Source organism: Syngnathus scovelli, chromosome 10 (genome assembly GCF_024217435.2).
Source record: "Syngnathus scovelli strain Florida chromosome 10, RoL_Ssco_1.2, whole genome shotgun sequence".
Lineage (NCBI taxonomy): Eukaryota > Metazoa > Chordata > Actinopteri > Syngnathiformes > Syngnathidae > Syngnathus > Syngnathus scovelli.
The window spans coordinates 12,748,424-12,773,695 of NC_090856.1; the positions used below are offsets into that span (position 1 = coordinate 12,748,424).

At 46.4% G+C, this 25,272-nt stretch overlaps 1 protein-coding gene and 1 long non-coding RNA gene across 4 annotated transcripts; both read right to left on the bottom strand.

Moving 5' to 3' along the window:
- Positions 1–13,205: 13,205 nt before the first annotated feature.
- LOC137840708 (uncharacterized) lies at positions 13,206–17,296 on the bottom strand. Its single transcript, XR_011087627.1, has 6 exons — positions 16,648–17,296; positions 15,884–16,094; positions 15,483–15,636; positions 15,220–15,292; positions 14,668–15,073; positions 13,206–14,519 (listed from the first exon to the last, which is right to left on the bottom strand). It is a non-coding gene; the product is annotated as an uncharacterized lncRNA (long non-coding RNA).
- A 3,085-nt stretch (positions 17,297–20,381) lies between these two features.
- On the bottom strand, positions 20,382–25,036 carry zbtb37 (zinc finger and BTB domain containing 37). 3 transcript variants are annotated; one of them, XM_049731000.2, is made up of 4 exons: positions 24,613–25,034; positions 23,312–24,140; positions 23,136–23,229; positions 20,382–22,674 (listed from the first exon to the last, which is right to left on the bottom strand). In XM_049731000.2, the coding sequence occupies exons 2-4, from the start codon at positions 24,079–24,081 to the stop codon at positions 22,201–22,203; spliced, it is 1,338 nt and encodes a 445-aa protein (XP_049586957.1). In that variant the 5' UTR covers positions 24,082–24,140; positions 24,613–25,034; the 3' UTR covers positions 20,382–22,200. The 3 variants fall into 3 exon arrangements, 2 of the variants coding, with proteins under 2 accessions (XP_049586957.1, XP_049586966.1); XM_049731009.2 differs by having other exon boundaries at positions 22,527–22,674; positions 22,795–23,229; positions 24,613–25,036; XR_007483948.2 differs by having other exon boundaries at positions 22,536–22,674; positions 22,769–23,229; positions 24,613–25,036.
- Between the last annotated feature and the right edge of the window lie 236 nt (positions 25,037–25,272).

The window sequence follows — 25,272 nt, forward strand, 5'->3', positions numbered from 1 at the left end:
GCTCCTATACCTCTTCCCAGAGGGCAGAAGATCAAACAAAGAGTGAGCGGGGTCGCCTGGCGGGTGAGATGGGAGGTGTAGATGTCCTTCAGGGAGGGGAGTGAAGCACCAATAATCTTACCAGCTGTGTTCACTATGCGCTGCAGGGCTTTCATGTTGTATTCAGTGCAGGTACCACCCCACACAGCGATACAACTGGAGAGGACGCTCTCAATGGTGCCACGGTAGAATGTGGTCATGATGGCCGGAGGAGCACTTGCTCGCCTGAGTTTCCGCAGGAAGTACAGGTGGCGCTGAGCTTTCTTCGCCAGTGATGCAGTGTTGGTGGTCCAGGAGAGGTCCTCACTGATGTGCACCCCCAGAAATCTGGTGCTGCTCACTCTCTCCACCACAGCACCGTCGATGGTCAGTGGCAGGTTTTGGGTGTTACCCTTCCAGAAGTCAACAACAATCTCCTTGGACTTGTTGACATTCAGCAGGAGGTTGTTGTCCCTGCACCACGTGGCCAGAAGGTCGACCTCCGACCTGTATTGAGTCTCGTCGCCCTCGGTGATGAGACCCACCAGAGTCGTGTTGTCGGCATATTTCAGCATGCGGTTGCTGCTGTAAGTTGCAGTGCAGTCATGCGTCAGCAGGGTGAAGCGCAGTGGACTGAGCACGCAGCCTTGGGAGACCTCCGTGCTCAGCGTGATGCTGGCGGAGATATTATCGCCAACACGTACTACCTGAGGCCTCTGACAGAGGAAGTCCAGTAGCCAGTTGCAGAGGTAGGTACTGAGGCCCAGCTTGTCGAGTTTGCAGATGAGTCACTGTGGTACAATGGTGTTGAATGCAGAACTGAAGTCCACAAACAGCAATCTCACATACGAGTCCCTTCTCTCCAGGTGGATGAGGGCTGAGTGGAGGGCAGAGCAGATGGCATCATCAGTGGACCGTTTGGCTCGGTACGCAAACTGGAAGGGGTCTATGGTGGGGGGGAGAATGGATCTGATGTGCTCCATGACAAGCCGCTCAAAGCACTTCGTGATGATGGGTGTCAGTGCCACGGGGCGGTAGTCATTGAAGAAGGATGGAGTAGGTTTCTTCGGCACAGGTACGATGGTGGCAGCCTTGAAACATGATGGGACGATGGCCTGCTGCAGGAAAATGTTAAAGATGTCCGTGAAGACACCCATCAGCGCTCGTCCTGGGATGTTGTCTGGGCCCGCCGCCTTACGGGTGTCGATATCGGCAAGCGTCCTCCTCACGCTATCGGCAGAGAGGCACAGGGGCTGCTCGTGTGGAGGGGGAGGGGTCTTCACCGGGCAAGTGCTGTTCTGAGCGTCGAAGCGAGCAAAGAAGCGGTTCAGATCGTTGAGCAGAGGGATGTTGCCCTCACAGCTCTGCGGCGCGGGCTTGTAGTCCATGATGGTCTGAATGCCTTGCCATAGGCTCCGTGCGTCCCTGCTGTCTTTGAAGTGGGCGGTAATCTTGCAAGAGAATGCCTTTTTCGCTTCCTTGATGCTCCGGGACAGGTCGGCCCTCGCTGTTCTCAAGCCAGCCTCATTCCCAGCTCTGAAGGCTTTGTCTCTGGCCCTCAGCATCCTGAGGACAGACCCTGTCAGCCATGGTTTCCAGTTAGCCCGAGTGACGATGCATTTTGTGTGGGTCACATCATCAATGCACTTCGTGATGTAAGAGGAAACAGAGTCAGTATACTCCTCTATGTCCGTCTGAATGTTGCAAGTGGCTGCCTGCTTAAACATTTCCCAGTCAGTTGTGTCAAAGCAGTCTCGAAGCGCATCAGAGGCACCCTCAGGCCACACTCTTACCCGCTTGCGAACCGCCCTGGATGCTTTCACTCGTTGTCTGTATACGGGCATAAGCATAACAGTGATATGGTCAGAAAGTCCAATATGGGGGAGGGGGGTGGCTTTGAAAGCTCCTTTATGTGTAGTGTAGACCAGGTCCAGGAAGCTGTCACCACATGTTGGAAAATTTACATGCTGGTGAAGCCTCGGAAAAACAGACTTTAGGTTAGCATGATTAAAATCCCCAATGAAGATAGTGAAACCGTCAGGGTGCGCCGTCTGTTGTTCACTGACAGCCTAGTACAGTTCACTAAGAGCCGTGATCCTGTCACTTTCATTGTTGGATGTATACCGCGACTAGCAGAATCGCAGTAATTTCCCTTGGCAGGTAAAAACGACGGCACTTAATGATCACAAACTCCGCCAGTGGCGAGCAGTGCTTGCATACAACTACAGAGTCCCGGCACCATTCGTCACGGATGTAGACACAGATTCCACCTCCTCGCGATTTCCCCCCCCCCATTCACAATGGCCCGGTCCGCTCGATAGCACACTAGCTGCTCCAGATGCATAGCAGAGTCCGGAATGTTGATAGTCAAACAAGTCTCAGTGAACACGAGCACACAGCAGTTACTCACTGTCCGGTTCGTAGATCTCAGCAGTCGAATGTAATCCATTTTGTTGTCCAGCGATCGAACATTCGCCAGAAGAATGGAAGGCACGGCCGGGTTGGGTTGGCCGCTAGCCTGGCCCGGACTCCTCCGCACTTGGGCCTCTTCTGCCTCCTCGCACACCGCTTCCGGCACTTTCTATCCAGGGGAGGAGTAGCAGGCGAGTCCGGCGTTGTTTCAGGCCGGAGTAGTCCGAGTTCCTTTAATGTCTCTGTTTCAAAGTTAGAACGCCTCAAAACTCGCTTTTGCCAATGTCGAGTAGAACAGGATTGTCATACTTCTTGGATGGACAGGACTTCTAATAATCTAAAAAAAAAATTCTAATAATCTGACAATGACATGTCATATGAGCATCTATTCTTTTTTTCTCTGTATGAGCATAAGCGGTCAAAGAGGAGGAAGCTTGTCATGCTAAAAATTTGGCTTTTCCTCTGCTCCTTCCTCCACCTGACAATCCTGTTTGTATGCCCAAATTACAAATGACATCACTGAATGCTTGAGGCTGTACAACATCAATGGGACTCTGAGAACCTTCATCGCCAACTCGATGAAACAGTGGAAAACCACACTTGAAGCCAATGGCAAGCCACTTGCACACGTGACCATCAAATGTGGTATATACCAAGGAGACGCTCTGTCCCCAATGCTGTTCTGTATAGGACTGAACCCCCTCAGCCAAATAATGAACAAGACGGGCTATGGATACCAACTCAGGAATGGGGCCACCATCAGCCACCTCCTCTACATGGATGACATAAAGCTGTACGCTAAGAACGAGCGGGACATTGACTCCCTGATCCACACTACCAGGATCTACAGCTCTGACATCGGAATCTCATTCGGACTTGAGAAATGTGGCCGCCTGGTGACTAAAAGAGGAAAGGTAATCCACACAGAGGGGGTCTCACTCCCAGAAGGAACAATAGCAGACATTGAGGACAGCTACAAATACCTTGGAATTCCACAGGCAAATGGCAACCTTGACGAGGAAACAAGGAAAGCAGCCACAGCCAAATACCTCGATCGAGTAAGGCAAGTCCTAAGAAGTCAGCTCAACGGCAAGAACAAGTCCCTAGCCATTAACAGCTACGCCCTACCAGCAATCAGATACCCTGCAGGATTCATACGGTGGCCAAAGGAAGATATACAGACCACAGATATCAAGACACGGAAGCTCCTAACCATGCATGGAGGGTTCCATCCCAAGTCCAGCATCCTGAGACTGTACACTAGCCGTAAAGAAGGAGGCCGAGGACTAGCGAGCGTGAGAGCCACTATCCAAGATGAAACATCCAAGATCCATAAGTACATCAGGGATAAGGCCCCAACGGATCACGTGCTCAGTGAATGTCTCAGACAATGGGCATCAAAAGAAGATGAGGTGCTGGAGGGACCATCATGGGAGGACAAGGCCCTACATGGGATGTACCACTGAAACATAGCTGAAGTGGCTGATATCCAGAAATCCTACCAATGGCTAGAAAGAGCTGGTCTGAAGGACAGCACAGAGGCACTGATCCTGGCTGCACAAGAACAGGCCTTGAGCACCAGAGCAATAGAGGCCCAAATCTACCACACCAGACAAGACCCCAGGTGTAGATTGTGCAAAGAAGGTCCTGAGACAATCCAGCACATAACTGCAGGGTGTAATATGCTGGCAGGTAAAGCATACATGGAGCGCCATAACCAAGTAGCTGGAATAGTGTACAGGAACATCTGTGCAGAGTATGGACTGGAAGTCCCAAGATCCAAGTGGGAAACACCTCCAAAGGTGGTAGAGAATAACAAGCCAAGATCCTCTGGGACTTCCAGATCCAGACAGACAGAATGGTAATGGCGAACCAACCGGACATTGTGGTGGTGGACAAAGAGCAGAGGAAAGCCGTTGTCCAAAGGTGGTAGAGAATAACAAGCCAAGATCCTCTGGGACTTCCAGATCCAGACAGACAGAATGGTAATGGCGAACCAACCGGACATTGTGGTGGTGGACAAAGAGCAGAGGAAAGCCATTGAGGTTGACATAGCCATCCCAAATGATGGTAACATTAGGAAAAAGGAACATGAGAAACTTGAGAAATATCAAGGGCTCAGAGAAGAGCTGGAGAAGGCCTGGAGAGTGAAGACATCAGTGGTACCTGTGGTCATTGGAGCACTAGGGGCAGTAACCCCCAACCTGGAGGAGTGGCTGAAACAGATCCCAGGAAAAACATCTGACATCTCAGTCCAGAAAAGTGCAGTACTAGGAACAGCAAAGAACCCTCAAGCTCCCAGGCCTCTGGTAGAGGACGAGCTTGAAGGGAAAAAGAGACCACCCACGGGGGTGAGGAAAAGTTTATATACATATATATACATATATATATATGTATATATATATACATATATATACATATATATACAGTGGGGGAAATAAGTATTTGACCCCTTGCTGATTTTGCAGGTTTGCCCACTTACAAAGAATGCATCGATCTACTATTTTAATCATATGTACATTCTAACAGTGAGAGACAGAATCCCAAAGAAAATTCCAGAAATTCACATCATATGAATTTATAAAAATTGATAACCGTCTGATGAGAAGGGATGGGCTCCGCCACGCGACAATGCCCAAGACACACCGCAAGAGAGAACGACAGTTACAAAAAATTCCATACCGGCTCGGTCGTCGCCCGGGTTAAAAAGGACCGCCTCTTCCGTCGAGGGCTGTCAGGGCGGGAGTGGAAAATATGCTACTGATGGATCAAATAAGATCATCCGTGCCAGGACCAACATTGTCATTGGCACATGGAATGTGCGGACCCAACAGGGGTATTGGAAAGTTGGAACAACTGGACCATGAAATGAAACGATACAGATGGAACATCTTAGGTCTATGCGAAGTGCGCTACAAGAATTTTGGAGAAAGAACCACACCAGAGAATCATAAACTCTATTTTAGTGGCAGAGAAGACCGCCATGAACATGGAGTAGGGTTCCTTGTTAACAAAGAGGTCACAGGGGCAGTAATTGCATGCCAACCCATCAACAGCCGGATCATAACCATACGATTGAAATCACTGCCTTTCAACCTCACCATAATACAAGCGTATGCACCAACAACAGACCACCCAGATGAAGAAGTCGAAGACTTTTACCATCAACTACAAAAAGTAATTGACGAAACACCAAAAAAAGACATATTAGTCGTGCAGGGTGACTGGAATGGAAAGATAGGAAAGGATGCCTTCAACGACTGGAAAAGTACATGTGGACCCTACTGTAATGACATCTCAAATGACAGAGGGCTGCGGCTTCTTGAATTTGCCAGCTTGAATGAACTTAAAATCATGAACACTCTGGGGCCACACAAGAAATCAAGAAGAATGACCTGGCTCAGCCCAGGAGGACTTTACCAAAGCCAAATTGACTATATCATGATCCAACAACGCTTCAAATCTAGTGTAAACATCGCAAGGACAAGAACATTCCCAGGAGCAGATATTGGAAGTGACCACAGCCTCGTAATGATGACCTTTTCCCTACGTCTGAAAAAGATCCAGAAAGCTGGGGGCACCAGACTAAAATTCAACCTAGAAAAGCTGAAAGATCCTACCATTTTGGAATCCTTCAAGGCCAACATCGGAGGAAAATTTGCACCACTACTCGCATTGAATGAAGATGTAGATGTAGAATCTTTAACACACTCCTTTACCTCAGCCATCACTGAAACAGCTAGCGACATTATCGGAAAACACCGCCCGAAGAAGAAACCATGGATAACTGACGAAATATTGGAGCTATGTGATAAACGCAGAGAGCTGAGATGGAAAAAGAACACAACAGAGGGCCTGACACAATACAGAAAGACCAACCTACGAGTTAAAAAAGAAATAAACCAAGCGAGAGAAGCGTGGATTGGAGATCAGTGCAAAGATATTGAAGACAGCCTACTCAAAAACAACAGTAAAAAGGCCTTCCAGACAATCAAAGACCTCACCTCCACAAAGCGATCAAGGACCACAATAATACAAGACTCCAAAGGGAATTGCTTAACCGAAGAAGCACAAGTGAGAAAGAGATGGACAGAATACTGCTCCGAACTATACACACATAAAATAAAAGGCAACCCAAAAGTCCTTACTGCCCCTGCAGCAACAAACAATCACAAGGACCCTATACTGCGAGAAGAAATAGTTTCAGCAGTACAGTCACTAAAACCAGGAAAATCACCAGGCGTGGATAACATCACAGCGGAACTGATCAAGGCGGGGGGTGACCCGATCATAGATGCACTTTTACTTATCTGCAACAAAATCTGGACAACAGGCGAGTGGCCAACATCATGGACACAATCACTTATTATCACCCTTCTCAAAAAAGGCAACGTCCAGCTCTGCCAAAACTACCGCACTATCAGCCTCATCAGCCATCCCAGTAAGGTAATGCTAAAAGTTATATTAAGAAGACTAATGCCCCAAGCCGAAAAGATAATAGCAGAAGAACAGGCTGGATTCAGACCAGGTCGCAGCACCACAGAACAAATATTCAATCTTCGGATACTGTGCGAAAAGTACCAGCAACACCAACAGGATCTCTACCACGTATTCATCGACTTTAAGAAGGCATTCGACCGCGTGTGGCATGAAGCGCTTTGGGCAACCATGAAACTCTATAACATCAATGAGAATATAATTGCAGTCATTGAGAACTTATACAAGACAAGTGCGGTATACCTACAAAACAACATAGGAGAGTGGTTGAGGACAACAATAGGAGTGCGTCAAGGTTGCTTGCTATCCCCCATGCTCTTCAACATCTTCCTTGAAAGAATAATGTCAGAGGCCCTTGAACAACATGAAGGCTCAGTAAGCATTGGAGGCAGAAAGATCACCAATCTCCGCTTTGCGGATGATATTGATGGTCTTGCCGGCGACGAACAAGAACTAGTCGACCTGATCCACCGATTAGAAGAGACAGCCACAGACTATGGCATGGAGATAAGTGCAGAAAAAACAAAACTAATGACCAACAACCCCAACGGATTCACCGGAGACATCAAGATTAACAACCAGACCCTAGAGGTAGTCAACAACTTTAAATACCTAGGTGCTGTGGTCTCAGATGAAGAATCTAAACCCAAAATACTTGCCAGGATTGCCCAAACTACAAATGCAATGACCAAGCTGAAGACCATCTGGAACAACAAAAATATCTCTACCAGCTCGAAGATCAGACTAATGCGCTCCCTAGTAATCTCAATCTTTCTATATGCTTGTGAATCCTGGACCCTAACAGCAGACACTGAAAAGCGAATCAAGGCACTGGAAATGCGATGCTACAGAAGACTCTTTGGAATATCTTACAAAGACCACATCACAAACGAAGAGGTAAAATCACGTGTAAAGAGTGCAATCGGACCATACGTCGACCTACTAACGACAGTCAAAAGGCGGAAACTGGAATGGTACGGCCATGTCACAAGATCAACAGGACTTGCCAAAGAGATCCTGCAAGGCACAGTGAACGGAGGCAGAAAGAGAGGGAGACAGAAAAAGAGATGGGAGGACAACATAAAGGATTGGACAGGCCTAAAAACATACGAGTTATTGAGAACAGCGGAGAACAGAGAGGAATGGAGAAAACTGACTGTCAAATCCTCAGCGGTGCCCCAGCGGACGAAGGTCTAAGGGATTGGAAGAAGGAAGAAGAAGAAGAGAAAAAACAAGTATTTGAACCCCTGGACAAACAGCAAGTATTCTGGCTCCTACAAGCCAGTTAGTCTTTCCTTAAGACACAGCCCCAACAAATTATCTACATCAAATAGACCTGCCTCACCTCCTTACCTGTAAAAAAGACACCTGTCAATACCCAACCAACCAGCATCCAACATCACCACCATGGGCAAGACCAAAGAGCTTTCTACGGACATCAGGGACAAGATTGTTGCTCTGCACAAGGCTGGGATGGGCTACAAGAGAATCGGAAAGCAACATGGAGAGAAAAGATCAACTGTCAGTGCAGTTATCAGGAAATGGAAGAAGCACCACACCACCGCCAACCTCCCTCGGTCTGGGCCTCCACACAAGATCTCACCTCGTGGGGCCTCCCTGATCATGCGAATGGTGAGGAATCATCCCAAAACCACAAGGGGGGAACTGATGAATCAACTGAAGGCAGCTGGGACCACAGTTACAAAAAGAAACGGTTGGTAACACACTACGCCGTCATGGATTGAAATCCTGCCGCGCACGCAAGGTCCCCCTGCTCAAGAAGAAACATGTACAGGCCCGCATAAAGTTCGCCATTCAGCACCTGGACGACTCAGAAGAGGCCTGGAATAAGGTGATGTGGTCAGATGAGACCAAAATAGAACTTTTTGGCCTCAACTCAACTCGTCGTGTTTGGAGGGCAAACACAAAGAACCCAAAGAACACCATCCCCACCGTCAAGCATGGTGGTGGCAACATTTGGGGGTGCTTTTCAGCCAAGGGGACGGGACAACTCCATCGTATTGAGGGGAGGATGGACGGGGCCATGTATCGTAGAATTCTGGACCAACATCTCCTTCCCTCAGTGAGAGAGCTGAAGATGGGTCGAGGATGGGTGTTTCAGCACGACAACGATCCTAAGCACACCGCCAAAGCAACAAAAGAGTGGCTGAAGAAGAAGCACATCAAGGTTCCGGAGTGGCCTAGCCAGTCTCCAGACCTGAATCCAATTGAAAATCTTTGGAGGGAGCTTAAAATTCGAGTTGCCAGGCGACAACCTCGGAACCTGAATGATTTGGAGGCTGTCTGCAGGGAAGGAGTGGGCCAACATCCCTGCCGAAATGTGCACAAAGCTTGTCACCAACTATAAAAACCGTTTGACATCTGTGCTGGCCAATAATGGCTTTTCTACAAAATATTAACATGCTGTTTGTCCTGGGGTTCAAATACTTGTTTTTCCTCATCAGACGGTTATCAATTTTTATAAATTCATATGATGTGATTTTCTGGAATTTTCTTTGAGATTCCGTCTTTCACTGTTAGAATGTACATATGATTAAAATTATAGATCGTTGCATTCTTTGCAAGTGGGCAAACCTGCAATATCAGCAAGGGGTCAAATACTTATTTCCCCCACTGTACATATATATATTATATATATATATATATATATATATATATATATATATATATATATATATATATATATATATATATACGTATATACATATATATATATACATATTATGGCATGCCGTTCAGGAAATTAATATTTGAATATATTGAATGAACTTCGGAATACATTGAATGAACCTTGGATATATTGAATGAACTTCGGAATATATTGAATGAACTGCGGAATATATTGAATGTACCTTGAATATATTGAATGAACTTCGGAATATATTGAATGAACCTTGAATATATTGAATGAACTTCGGAATATATTGAATGAACTTCGGAATATATTGAATGAACCTTGAATATATTGAATGGACCTTGAATATATTGAATGAACTTCAGATTATATTGAATGAACCTTGACTATATTGAATGAACCTTGAATATATTGAATGAACTTCGGATTATATCGAATGAACCTTGAATATATTGAATGAACCTTGAATATATTGAATGAACTTCAGAATATATTGAATGAACTTCGGAATATATTGAATGAAATTCGGAATATATTGAATGAACTTTGGAATATATTGAATGAAACTTGAATATATTGAATGAACTTCGGAATATATTGAATGAACTTCGGAATATATTGAATGAACTTCGGAATATATTGAATGAAGTTTTACTAAAACCAAGTCAGTCAGCTGGTAGCCTTCAGAATTTGCTGGCTTAATAAAATGGCATCAGCTGAAATATTCCAGTACTTTACTGAACTGGAAAACTTTGCTATAGGTTGTACTCAGATGGCGGCGCGTGCACACGCAGCGGCCACTCTCTGTCCCGTTCGGTGTTTTGTGAGTGTTTACTGAGTGTTTGTCTGGCAGTTTTGTGTGTATTCGTCTCGTGTGATACGTCGTGCTACTAGTGCGGCGGGCATGTTCTGCTCAACATCGGCGGAAGTGGGTTTTATGGCGTTCTGGACTTTGGTGTGGAGAGATTTGCTGCTGGTGTTAGCGCTCGGACTGCTTCGTCATGGAGCGACGCCGGACTGGCCTGCTCTTCCTCCCCCGGTTGGACTGCGTCCTGAGCTCGGACTGCTCCGTCCTGGAGCATTGTTGGGATGCGTCGGCAGCGGGTCTGCGAGGCAGCGGAAGAGGGGCCAGCGCGGAGACGTCGGGCCAGGCTTGCGGCCAACCCAGCTCGCCCATCCGTGCCTTCCATTCTCCTGGCGTACGTTCGTTCGCGGGACGACAAGATGGGTTGCGTTCGCCTGATAGGATCCACGAACCGGACAGTGCGTGCCTGCTGTGTGCTCGTGTTCACAGTGGCCTGGTTGACTGTCATCTTACCGGACTCTGCTGTGCATCGGGAGCGGCTAGCGTGCTATCACGCTTATTGTTCATTGATGTTGACTTCTTATGTTATTTTTCCTGTGTTGTTTACTTGTATGTGCGTTGTGAACTCTGTCTTGTCACCCTGGGATAGTGAGAAACGTAATTTCGATCTCTTTGTGTGTCTTGACATGCGGAGGAATTGACAATAAAGGAGACTTAGACTTTGACTTTGACTCCAAATGACATTAACAGTTTAGAGACTGTATCTCGTCACATTGAGGATGATATCTCCATTATTGCGTCATTCATAGTGCTTATAAGTAATAATGTTCAACAAATTATTGCTGAAAGAACGTCCTTCTTGAACGACTCTACGAGTCTCTAAACGAGATGTTGGCGGAAATAACAGTCCAGCTGGAAGTTGATGGACGACCGCATGACACATTCTGCATCTCAGAGAGGAAGGCTGAGGTAAGTAATATTTAAACAAGTGTATGGGGATGTAGGCTAATGCAGCCCAAGAATAATATCTACTTACAAACTTATTATTTATCATCACATAAAAAAATATTATAGGCTACAAGGTACTTGCTATAGGAATAAGACAATTAATTCACATGTGAATAAACACATGAACACATTTGTTTTTATTTTATTTTTTCTCTTTGAAGGTACAACATACCAGCTGCTCAGCTGATTCACATGCGAGATTTAGGGTTTAGCTGGATCACCATATCTCGGATGGTGTCTGTCCGAACACTGTACAACTACAGGACACAACTCGGTCTGGTGGATTATGGGAGTTTCACTGACATTACAAATGACGATCTCGATCGTCTTATTGCTGATATTGTCAGACAAACCCCCGGTTCTGGAGAGACCTATGTCACTGGTAGTTTGAGAGGGAGAGGAATCAGAGTTCAGCGTTGGCGGGTACGGGAGCGTTTAAGGGCAGTAGATCCAGTGGGGCGAGCTTTGAGAGGACGAAGGGCAATTCAACGGAGGGTCTACAATGTCTCTTCCCCAAATGAAGTGTGGTATGTGTTTTATAAATTTGATTAACATTAGTTATTTTTTCCTAACTGGTCAATAATGCGCAGCAAAGGGTCGCAGGCAGGAGTTGAACTGCATCTGCAGCAGAGGACTTGTAGCCTTAGTACATGAGGCGCATTACATCCGAGATTGGAACATTCTTATTACCAAGTACAAATAGTTTTACAGCAAAATCAATGAAGTTACATTTTTATGTACATCCAGTGTTGTCTATTACAATAATAACAACAACAATAATAATGATAATAATATTAATAACAATATCAAAAACAGAAATAATAATAAATTTCTTCTTATTTCAGGCATATTGTCACAAACCACAAATTAAATCCATGGGGGTTTGTCTAGGGCGGCTCGGTGGCGCACTGGGTAGCACGTCCGCCTCACAGTTAGGAGGGTGCGGGTTCGATTCCACCTCCGGCCCTCCCTGTGTGGAGTTTGCATGTTCTCCCCGGGCCCGCGTGGGTTTTCTCCGGGCACTCCGGTTTCCTCCCACATTCCAAAAACATGCTTGGTAGGCCGATTGAAGACTCCAAATTGTCCCTAGGTGTGAGTGTGAGTGCGATTGGTTGTCTGTCTCTGTGTGCCCTGCGATTGGCTGGCAACCAGTTCAGGGTGTCCCCCGCCTACTGCCCGATGACGGCTGGGATAGGCTCCAGCACGCCCGCGACCCCCGTGGGGACTAAGCGGTTCAGAAAATGGATGGATGGATGGGATTTGTCTATCATGGAGCAGTTGATGGCTACAGTCGCTGCATTACCTTTCTGAGATGTTGCACAGACAACCGAGCATCGACTGCCTTGCATCTTTTCCAGGGTGCTGTGAATGTATTTGGACTGCCACACCATGTCAGGGGTGATGCTGGTAGCGAGAACATTGATGTTGCACGGTTCATGATTGCAAATCGAGGAACAAACAGAGGAAGTTTCATGGTTGGACGTAGTGTGCATAATCAAAGGATCGAAAGACTGTGGGCAGAAGTAAACAGGGTTGTGTCAGCATACTATAAAGACCTTTTCCTCTTCATGGAATATGTCAGAGTTTTAGACAGCACTGACCCTCTTCACATTACAGCTCTTCAACATGTTTATCTTCCTAGAATAAACAGATCTGTGGATGAGTTTGCGATCCAGTGGAACAACCACAGCTTGAGGACAATGGCGAGTCGGTCCCCACTGCAACTGTGGACAAATCTGGCCAGCATTGAAGTATCCATTATCTTTCATTGCTGTAATCAAATCGAATTAAACTCACATGTGAAATGGCTACATCAGAAATATTCAGGCTGAGTTTTATTTAAAAATAAATAAAAATCTTTATAAATTAGACCATTACAAAAATCCTCACTGAGAATTATTTTAATCGTAAGTACTTTTGGAGTTGCATGTGAGGACTTTGGCATCAGGTAGACCCTCAAAGATGCCAATTTTGTCCTTGATTTCAAGAAGACAGAGTCGGAAAAACTCCCGAGTAGGTCCTCCATTGTCCACGGCTCCCTCAGATAATTATCTGATGGATTATAATCCATAGTCGTCAGTGAATTTGACATCCAATTTCTTCTCGGGTGAAAAACTGGATCTGCCCAGGGCTCTGGATGCCCCATCCCACACACTTCTTCTCATGATATTGAAGCGCGCAGTGCTGTCATTATTTACTCTAGATGAAATCTGCACCACTATTCTCTCTAAAGTCATGTTTAAATCACTGCAACAATAAAATACAATAAAACAAAGTCATTGTTAGTGTCAATGAGAATAACTCACATGCTGTACTATAATACAACATCCACATTATGAATACTGATTATTCATAAAAATATTTGATGATGGCATAAAGAGATTAGGGAAATAGTTTTACTTTTTTTCTTGCTTTTCCAGAATAACCTAAACCACTGATATATCACACAAAAAACATAAAGAGCATGTAAAAATACTCAAAACAAAATGAGGACGATTGGTATTTGATCTGCCAAACCACTTCTGAACATTGTCACCACACTGAACACAAGTGTAAATGCAAGTGCGACTTGAATCTACATGCAACAACTCTTCAGGTGGAAATAGGCCATAAAAAAACAAAAACATTAAAATAGTCGGCAGCTGTGTCTGTCAATGGGAAAGCAAATGCAATGGATCTATTGTAGATGTGGACACCGGAGAGATACATTCATACCAGGTGTAAATGTATGTGGTCAAGTGCTATCTGATTGCAATCTGATCACAAAATTGGTGTCATACATACACATGAAATATAATGTATAATGTTATGGCAAGGAAAATGTCCATTTAGAGAAGTTTTACACCATGATTTATAAAAAATAAATCTATTGTACATTGTTGACAAAATGACCACAGAAATGACTGGATGACAGATGAAGAAGAGTAGGTTGCAGCTTGCTTTTTGCTACTTGTCTCGAGGCTAGAATAAAAGTCTTTGTTATCCTGGATTACAACACTTAGATTTTGTATAATATCTTCTACTGACCTCTCACTTGTGCTGGAACCTAATGACCTGGAAAAGGCTTCCTGGAGATCAGGGTCATCAGAGAGATATTCTTCCTCAAATAGGTCAAGGTATGTACTGCAAGATAAAACAAGAATATTTTATAATTAAGGTACAAATATGATTTGTTTGTTCATACCATGACTCCACAACATTTTTACATAGCAAATAGGTATTTGCTAACAATACTGTATGAAAAGAGATGAAACATTTAGAAAAGATGGACCTGTAGGATGTGCTGGATGAACTATTGTCAGATCCACTGGGTGACAATAAAGCTGACTTTGACTTTTGAGTGGGACTATGGCACACACTGGAGGTGTTATTCCCAAACATGCAACACCTTTTATTGCCTGCATTGACAGTAGGGCCAACCGACAAGCCATGAGTGTTGCCAGTAGAAATGGCAGGAGTTCCACTGGACATGGTGACAGTCTCATCAATAGTGATGACACCAGCACTCGTAGACATGGTGAGGGCGTTAGTTGGGATAGAAGGTCCATCAGTGCAAATATCTTCAGTAGCAAAACACCAGATAATTTTGTCACCACTGGACATTGAAGGGGCATGACTGGAGATGGATATGTCTGGGACAACTTCTTTGGAAACATCAGGCGCACTACCAACTGTAACTGTAACATAGAAAATTTACTTTTGAGTAACATTTAACTTATATGACAGTGAGCATTAGAACACATTTAGGCCTTGTGCAATACATATATTATGTGGTAGATTATAAAGGACATTTTTTATGATGTAATAGTGTCAAAATATTTACCACATTTGGCAGTGTCAGATATTTCTGCCAAACCAGAGCCATTTAAACAGCTGCTTTCTCCATCAGATATTACCTGTAAATGCAAACAGATAAATACAATAATTTGTATGGATCCAATAGACTATACTAACAAAAAATATTGTAACAGATTTTTGTATTATGTCAGAGCATACTGTAACTATTTCAATCAAGCATAAAATATAGCATTTCTATTGTGACTGCCACAGTAATAAACATGTCTTGAAATCGTTGGTACTACTCACATCTTCTTTTTCATCACTTAGAATGATCTTGTCAGGTCTGACATAAATGGACTTCTGATGAAACAGTTTTTTCACAAGTTTTCCATTCAAACTCTGTGTGCGGGTGAGGGATGGCTCAACCAGTTTGTTGTAGCATGGCAGCAGGATTTGTAACCTAGTGGAAGGAAAAACACAATACATGGAACAGTAAGATGGTAAAATTAAACTGGGGACAAATTGAAATTCTCACCAACTTTGTCACACTTCTGTTGAAGCTAAAAAAGCACACTACAGTAAAAGGAAACGACTTATTGTCAATACATACACACACTTAAAATGAAGTTGCCATAGTATAGTATGCCATGATATTAAATATCAAATGAAAAGAGGAACAAATATGACAAAATAATTCAAAAACTTACCTGCATCCCTCCACAGCTGGTTATTGCCTGCATGACTTTGTCAGAATCCCAGTCACAGCCAAATTCCAACGCAGACTTGATGTGGCCGTTTTCAAAAAGCCAAGCTTTTTTGGTACGCCTTGGTACATTTGTAGCTTTGTCGTCTGGCAGGAGAATTACCTCCTTGAAAAAGGACTGAGTCACAGAACGTGAACTGCCTTGTGCCTGAAATCTTAGAAACATTAAACAAAAATATATGATTCAGTATAGACTCAAGCAGTGTTAACAGTAAAGTTATTTTACACTGTAGGCTTATTCATATAGGTTAGGCCTATATTGTGGTTGATAGACAACATCTGTCTTATACAGCGTGATTAATACAGCAGCGCAACAAAATATTAGTTCCATAGCAATAATCTCCGCCAGGCATAATCTCACATACATTTGTCTGTATGTCCGCAGTCCGCTGTGTGAGCAACGTGACAATGTATCGCCGTACATCAAATAGCCTGCGTTCAATACTAAATTAAATATTCAGCCTGCATGGTTGTGGGTGATTCTAATGATATCTATATGAACAGCTTCTCTTTTAGTTCATGCAATCCCTGCAACCGCTGCAGCTTTCTATTCTCTAACCTCTGCAAGTGCCGCGCCGGAGCGCAGTGCCATAACGCAGCGGTCCCCAACCTTTTTTGCACCACGGACCGGTTTAATGTCAGACAATATTTTCACGGACCAGACCCCCCGCTCAACGTGCGGTTTAAATTAACCCTACCTATTCTTACCTCTTCTGTCTTGGGCCCTTTCGAGTGAACGGGCGTAGATTGTACTGGGGGGCTGTTGTGGGGCACTGCTGTGAGGTCGATGGCAAGCTGAGGTTGCTATGATTAACAGAAGCCTGGTCTGTTGTGCGCCCAGGTCTGCCCCGATTAAAAGCAGCCTGGACTTCTTCGTCCAAAGCATGATATTGCTGGGCATGTGTCTCCGGGGGATTTTGGGTGGTACAAGCACTCGCCAGTGCATTGACAATGTCATCATTGCTAAGAATAGCTGACACGATATTGCGAGCTGACTGGTTCATAATTGCAGCAGCAACAAAATGCATGTACAAGATGCAATGATGACGGCAGTCAAGTTTCATTCAATATATTCCGAAGTTCATTCAATATATTCCGAAGTTCATTCAATATATTTCGAAGTTCATTCAATATATTCTGAAGTTCATTCAATATATTCAAGGTTCATTCAATATATTCAAGGTTCATTCAATATAATCCGAAATTCATTCAATATATTCAAGGTTCATTCAATATATTCAAGGTTCATTCAATATAATCCGAAGTTTATTCAATATATTCAAGGTTCATTCAATATATTCAAGGTTCATTCAATATATTCCGAAGTTCATTCAATATATTCCGAAGTTCATTCAATATATTCAAGGTTCATTCAATATATTCCGAAGTTCATTCAATATATTCAAGGTTCATTCAATATATTCAAATATTAATTATATATATATATATATATATATATATATATATATATATATATATATATATATATATATCCATCCATCCATCCATTTTCTGAACCGCTTAGTCCCCACGGGGGTCGCGGGCGTGCTGGAGCCTATCCCAGCCGTCATCGGGCAGTAGGCGGGGGACACCCTGAACTGGTTGCCAGCCAATCGCAGGGCACACAGAGACAGACAACCAATCGCACACACACTCACACCTAGGGACAATTTGGAGTCTTCAATCGGCCTACCAAGCATGTTTTTGGAATGTGGGAGGAAACCGGAGTGCCCGGAGAAAACCCACGCGGGCCCGGGGAGAACATGCAAACTCCACACAGGGAGGGCCGGAGGTGGAATCGAACCCGCACCCTGGTAACTGTGAGGCGGACGTGCTACCCAGTGCGCCACCGAGCCGCCTTATATATATATATATATATATATATATATATATATATATATATATATATATGTGTGTGTGTGTGTGTGTGTGTGTGTGTGTGTGTGTGTATATATATATAATATAAATATCTTGTTGAGGGAGATGTGGCATATTGCTATGCGGGTCACGTGACGAGAGTACGAACTGTAAGCGAGAATTGAGTGGAGAGTACCACTACGGCGTTGCAATTAAGAAGTTGTAATAAAGTTGAGTGTTTAAACGTTACGGAGTGACCTCTCTTCACTGCTATATAACAACACAGCCTTCCTTATTGTCTTTCAGGAGGGATTGTGTCTAAAAGAAGCAGCAGTCGTCGATTTAAACTCCAACAAACAAGCAGGAAAACGTCACTTCACACGATTTCTACTTTTTCTTCTTTTTGTTTTGTTTTACGGTGGCACACAATGTATGCACGTTGCTGCCTTCTAGTGAGAAGTTACCGAATTGTTTTTAATCTCAAATTGATATCCGTCCATGCGCTTTATTTACGATATAAAACGAAGCAATACAAAATTTCTACATTTATTATACAACTTACAGCTGGTTTAGGGTCTAATATTTCATATTTGATGGATTTAATTTTGTCGTCTATATTAGGGCTATGGAATAACCTAGTATATACGTCTATATCAGGTTACAAAAATAACCACACTTCACACGGATCAATGGTTTAAAACAAAGCAATACAACTTCTGTACATTATTATACAACTGGTGGTTTAGTGTTTACTATTTCATATTTGAAGGATTTAATTTTGCCGTCTATATTAGGTCTATGGCAGTGGTTCTCAAATGGAGGTACGCGTACCTTGTTTTGAGGATTAGTTATAAAAAGTTTGATGAAATACAAATGTGTGTTTTATATTCCGTATTGATGACGCACTGTAACATGGAGATGTGGCTAAAGCGTAGCAGCGATGCTGCTGTTGAAATCACGGAGAAACAAGTAAAAATGAAGGCAAAACCAGAGCCGAAGAGGAACCGACAGTACATGGAAGACTATTGTTTGATGGGATTTACGTCCACAAATTGTAACCCACCCAAAGCGCTGCGCTTTTTTAGCGGGGAGAAATTAGCCAACGCTAGCATGAAGCCGGCACATCCCCAGCGGGACCTCACCACAAAACACGGATGCCATGTTGGTAAGCCACCGGAGTTCTTCAGGAGGAAACATTCTGACTTCAAGTCATCCCAAGACACAATGCGAAAAGCCTCCACTACATCAGCCAAAGCCCTGAAGGCTTCTTATGCGGGTTCTTTGCTTGTAGCTAAAGCATAAAAACCGTTCACCATAGCCGAAGAGCTGCTGCTCCCCGCCGCTGTTGTATTGGCCGAAACTATGCTAGACAAAAAATCTGCGGATACATTAAAAACTGTGCCTTTGTCTAATGACACCGTTTGCCGCAGAATAGACAGAATGGGTGCAGACATTGTCGAACAAGTTGTGGGGAAACTTGGCAACTCTTTTTCACTCCAGCTGGATGAATCCACAGATGTCAGTGGAAATGCACAGCTTGTTGCTTTTGTGAGATACATTGAGACTGACGACATTTGTGAACACATACCTTTCTGCAAAAGTCTTTTTAGTCACTAGATCCTTTCCGTTCTGTCTTATTATCCTCCACACACTCCGTTTCCACTTCGCCGTTCCGAATGAGCCGCCACTGCCCCCCGCCCCACCACCCCAAATGAATATGCTGCATTATTTTTCTAGAGCCAGTACGGCTGTGCACAAGTTTAAGGACGTAGGCGCGCTACAATTACACTGAAATACACATTTTGCACAACAAAAATGAGGACATCTCAGTGTCCCGGATTTTTTTTTTTTTTTTTTCTGGGACATACCATGAAAATCCGGAACAATCAAGAAAATGCGGGAGCGGTGGATAGAGAGAAATGTGTTTGTTTTCCCGATTATGTAGTTAAATGCACTGTTTAGTCGTATGCTGCCTCAAGTCGTCACGCTGGAAAAGCACTCATTAGCCTCTCCGCCCCTCACATGCATTGTGTTGAATTGCTTATTCATGCATGCGGCGGCTCGGTGGGGCACTGGGTAGCACGTCCGCCTCACAGTTTGAGGGTGCGGGTTCGATTCCACCTCCGGCCCTCCCTGTGCGGAGTTTGCATGTTCTCCCCGAGCCCGCGTGGGTTTCTCCGGGCACTCCGGTTTCCTCCCACATCCCAAAAACATGCTTGGTAGGCCGATTGATCACTCCAAATTGTCCCTAGGTGTGAGTGCGTGTGCGAATGATTGTTTGTCTCTGTGTCCCCTGCGATTGTCTGGCAACCGGTTCAGAGTGTCCCCCGCCTACTGCCCGATGACGGCTGGGATAGGCTCCAGCACGCCCGCGACCCCCGTAGGGACTAAGCGGTTCAGAAAATGGATGGATGGAGGGATGGATGGATGCTTATTCATGCAGGTCAGTTAAAGAGAGTATCACGGTCTAGAAAAGATTGATTTGTTTTTTGGTTTCCTAATAGAGCAACCCTGTAAATTTTTTGATGACCATTTTTGTTGATGAGACTATAGCTGTCATTGAGCACAAGCATAGCATTCAGTAGTTAAAATCAAATTTACACATCTGTTTTTAATTTGTTAACACTGTACATTTTTCATGTTCACTCGAGAATAAAGCACACCTAAAAAATGTTTGTGTTTGGTCAAATCCTTCCACGGTCCCGCCTCCAAAATAAAAACCTGTCTGCACTGACATTGTCGGTCAAATTTGTTTTTGTTGCATGTGAAAGAAGTTTGACTCTGGGTCCGTTCCATCAAACGTTTTACTTCCTGCTTGTTGAAATATTCTTTGTGGACTAGTCAATCAATCAAAATGAAAAAAACAAAACAAGAAAAAAAGATGGGAGTTGGAGTCAAAGGGGGGAGAACATGCGAACGGCTAACTACGGCCAGACCCGGAACAGACTCAAAATTGAGCGGGTATGTGTGCAGAGACCTGATCGGGAACTTTGACCTTTGAGGTAATGTGTTAGGAGGAGGTGGCTAGGCCAAACGGGTTGAGGTGTTATGGTCTTGAACTAGGGATGTTGGTCCACTTTAGCGCTGTGCTATGTATGCAAATCCAGTTCCGTATGTGTCTTCGCTCGCCAGCTTGCTTCTCTCTTGGAGAATGAGGAGCCCAACCTTTGATACTCGTCAGCGTAATGGGCGGAGCGATGGTGGTCTTCTCTGTCGGTAATGAGCTGAGATTCGGCTTTTTGAATCTTGGCTGCTTAGATTGTGCTTTGGCTCTTGGTTTCACCAGCTCGGCAAGCAAAACAATTAAACAAACAATGCTCGTCGACACTGGCTTTCTTTTAGCAGTGCCGAACTTCTCACAATCTCTCAAATTGGTCTGAGTGAAAATGGTGACCTCAACATGCAAGTAGCAATCTTTTTGGGGTCACTTCTCACAAAAGCACCTGATGAAAATGACACGCACTTTCCAAATACACAACAGAAAGCTTGGTCGTGTCAGCTCTCGTTTGGCTTTCAAGTCCTCATGAATTTTACAGTCACAAGTCAACAGCCTTCATCTTTGAAAATTCTTGAGTGTTTTTCTATAAAAAGTCTTTTAAGTGCTGAAGTTGCACGGTGGCCATCTTTGCTTTGGTTGCCAGGATGACAAAGGGAAGTGCATTTGTTAGCCTCATACGAGCCGTTAGCTTCTGCGGCGTAGCTAATAAATTAAACAAGCTTCGTCACCCGGGCAGCTAAAAAAACCTTGCTAGCCAACTCCATGTGACTCACTAGCTAACCAGCTGTCGGAGCAGTTGGCTTGGATTAGCACAAAAAAAACAAGACATTTGACAGCAGTTTTTCCTTGAGTTATTGGAAATGGACTCGGACATAAGTCTCAGTGTGAAGATGAGCACCGTGTGTCCCCGGTGACGATGAGAGGTAACTCAGCATATCAGCTTACCCGAGGTGAAGTTAGCTTTGGCACATTGAGACCCAAACTCAACGACGATGGCCCTGAAGGAGGTTGCGTGGGTTGCAATTAGTGCCGGTGCTAACACAGAAGCTAACAGGCGCCACTGCGCTAGATTGTTGGGGGGCAAGGATGTGATTTGTGAGGTCATGAGGAGAAAGTGAGACGGTATGGCCGTTGAGGTGAGTGCGGTATTGGGAACGCTGCGTGGCATCAGGCGGAGCGGGCCGCATTGCATGCGTCGACTGACTTCAGGTTTGCATCTGTCCGGCCCCGTAATGGAGTCTGACAACCCGCGACGTATGAGCGGTGCCTCCGTGCCCGGCGCCAAAGTTGCCACCACCCGGCAACGTGTCCCAGGGGCGCCTCTCAAGCGGCGTCAGTCGGGCTTTGCGTCAGTCAGGCCCCGTAGTTGGCATGGCTGCCGGCGCCGCCAAGGAGGAACCCCGTGGTTAGTCAGGTCCCGTGGTGGAGACGGACCCATGGGGGCCTTCGGCAGGCGGCACCACGCCAGCTCCCTCGGGTTCCTCCTGCCCTGAGGAGGCCCCCCTGGCGCTGAGCGAGGCAGTGGTGGTCTCGGGCGAGGCGCTTTGGGCGTCGTGTCCCGGATGGTTCTTGCGCAGGTGCTGGTTGAGGATGGCCTGGAAAGGGAAGCTCTTGGCGCACAGGCGGCATGTGAAGGGTTTGTTGCCGGTGTGTTTGCGGATGTGGTACTCCAGCTGGTCCTTGCGCGTGTACTTCTTCCCACACAGGCGGCATACGAAGGGCGTGATGCCCATGTGAAGACGCATGTGGCGGTCCAGACTTCCCTTCTGGTTGAACGACTTGCAGCAGTAGATGCAGGTCAGTCGTGGGTTGTAGCGGAACCAGCGCTCTCCCACCGGGTCCCTGGCGTAGTCCTCGTACGACCCTGCCGCCTTTTCGCCCTAGCCCCCAGACAAACGTGTGGTCAGTCACTACCTCTCCAAAAAAAATGTTTTCATTTTTTTTAGTGGCAGTACGAATCAAGTGAAGCAACACCTGGATATTCTGGGTTCACTTCTCACCAATTCAGCTGAATGCCTGCGTAATCTTATGACTGCGTGAAAGTGCCAAATCCGCCTGTTTTGGTCCATCTCAGGGGGTGTCCATCTTGCCAAATGAGTGCCCAGGGGCTCAGTTTGCTCTCAGTAACTGATGTCATCTTCAGCCGACAGCAAGTGGTGTAATGGCCGCCTCCTGAGATGCAGCTCCAAAAGGCAACGTTTCGACTTGTGCCGGGCGCATAGAACCGATTACTGTCTAGGAAACTTGACTTGCCCTTGAAGGCAGGCCAAGACCTTTTGTAAAAGATGAATAATGCCACCTTGTGGCAACTGTGCCAAAATGTTGTGTGACGTAATGTGACCTGGGAGTTGGCGTGTCGCAGGTTTTGGCTTCTGCTCGGAGATTCGCTTTTGGCTCGTTGACGCTCAGCAGGGATGAGGACGCTGCCTGTGGGACTGTACGCACACACACACAGGCGCGCCTCAATGCAGGCGAACGTGCGCTGCCGCGACCATCGCCAAAGTGTGCATCACTCACCTGTCGGTGTCACAGAGGCTGCTGGAGGGCCGAGCCCCGCCCAAGGCCTCGGCACCAGCACCTCCCCCTTTGTCATTTGGGCCTGAGCCGTCCTGGCTGCGCCCCACCCCGATCCGCCGCTCCGTCCACTCCGTTTTGATGGAGAGTCCACCGGCGGCATCGTCGGCCTCGCCACCCGTCTTGACGTACCACTGGCCGGCCCTGTCAACGTGGAGCAGCGCTTGTCCGCGGCGTCTAGCCGACGGGCTGCGCTGAGCTGACGGGCTACGCTGAGCCGACGGGCTGTGCAGCGCCTCCTCTTCCCGGGTGGGCGCCTCCAGGCCGCGAGCCAGCGGCGCTGACACCTCCCGCTCGGCCAGCGGGTGATCCGGATCAGCCGGGCTGATCTTAAGGTGGATGCCCTCCAAGATGTGTGTGCAGCGATCGATGACTTCCTGCATCTGCAGGAAGCTGGCGGCCGTCAGGTAGCTGATGATGTCACACAGCTGCAGGCGCAGGCGTCCCGTGTAGCAAAAGCCCAGAAGCTGCTCGAAAACGGATGCGTTGCGGATCACTGACAGCGACACGGTGCTCATCTGGCTCAGGGACATGTGATCCCGGAAGTAGGGCGAACTGGCAGCCAGGACCACCTTGTGGGCCCGGAAACTTTGGCCCTGAACATGGACCACAATGTCGCACAGCCGCCCTTGGACCCGCAGTTGGTTGAGGTGGGACAGCACCGAATTGCTGAAGTCCGGGACGTCCAGCTGAATGCTGGCCGAGCACTCCATGGCGCCGCCTGCCCGGCCCTTGGTCCGGCCTACGTCTGGCCCCACCTCCTGCGGGAATTCTGCAAACAACAGGACATATAGACAACATGAGTAGACATTTATCTGTCCTGTTTGTCAGCCCCGCCCCCCAACCCAAAAAAAGTTACGATTTGGGGGGTGCGTCACTCAACTTTGTTGTTCTCTCCATGTGACAACAGCGGGCAAACCACACGCAATATGCTTGGCACAATGAGCGGATAGCCTATCCGTGTTTGGCCCGGTGAATTCAAGCAAGGCGCTCGTGGCGCTCCTCCGTGCTTTTGCTTTTCTCCTGGCTACTTAACATGCAGTCAGCGCAAGGTGCAAAAAGACCACCTCGTGCGGCTGGATCACGTCGGAACGTGTCAAAATGTTCTGTCCATCAAGTTGGAGGGAGGGCTACGCTCCGCGTGCACACGTGAAAGGAATCATATGTTCGGAGTCCGAAGTTCGGACGTACATCTTTTCCAAGTCCAGAAAACAGCAGGAAGGGTAAGCGCGCCAAGTACTCACGATGTGGCGATTCCGGAGGGGAATCTCCCACGCCCTCCACGGTGATGGTCAGCTGTTGCGTGACGTCACATAGGAGGGCTCCCTGTTAGATCCAGTGAGCGGGTGTTCCACAACCATCAGAACTTCTGCTGAGCTAACACATGCTAGCGTCCGTCGGTGGGCTCGCCGTAACCTCGACGTGAATCCGCGGACGGACCGTGCATCACCTGGATGGACCAACGCAGTTCGGCTCTGCTGTTCTATTCCCCTCGTGCTCCCGAGACAGACGCTGGCGTCGGCTTCAAGGCCTCCGATCCACTGCTGTCATTTGGGTTCGGCTTTCACGCTCGCTTCAGATGCTCCGGCCGCCAAGGCGGCTGGCTGGTCGTCATCCTGCTAGCGGACGCTGCACCGCCGACGGAGGAAGGAGGAAGAAGAGAAGAAAAGGCGCGTGCGCGGCATGCTGGGAGATGAAGTTTGTGCCTTGGAAGGCGGCCGCCCTCCATACGCCTCACGCACTGCAACTCCCGGCGTGCATCTGGAGCACTGGCGAACTCTCCCTGCGCGCGAGACAAGACGTGGAAATGTCCAAAATACACGTGTATTGCGTTTAAAAAATGTGTGTGCGTGTGTGTGACGCTCGCGCGTGTGAGACAGACAGAGGGAGACAGAGGTTGCTCT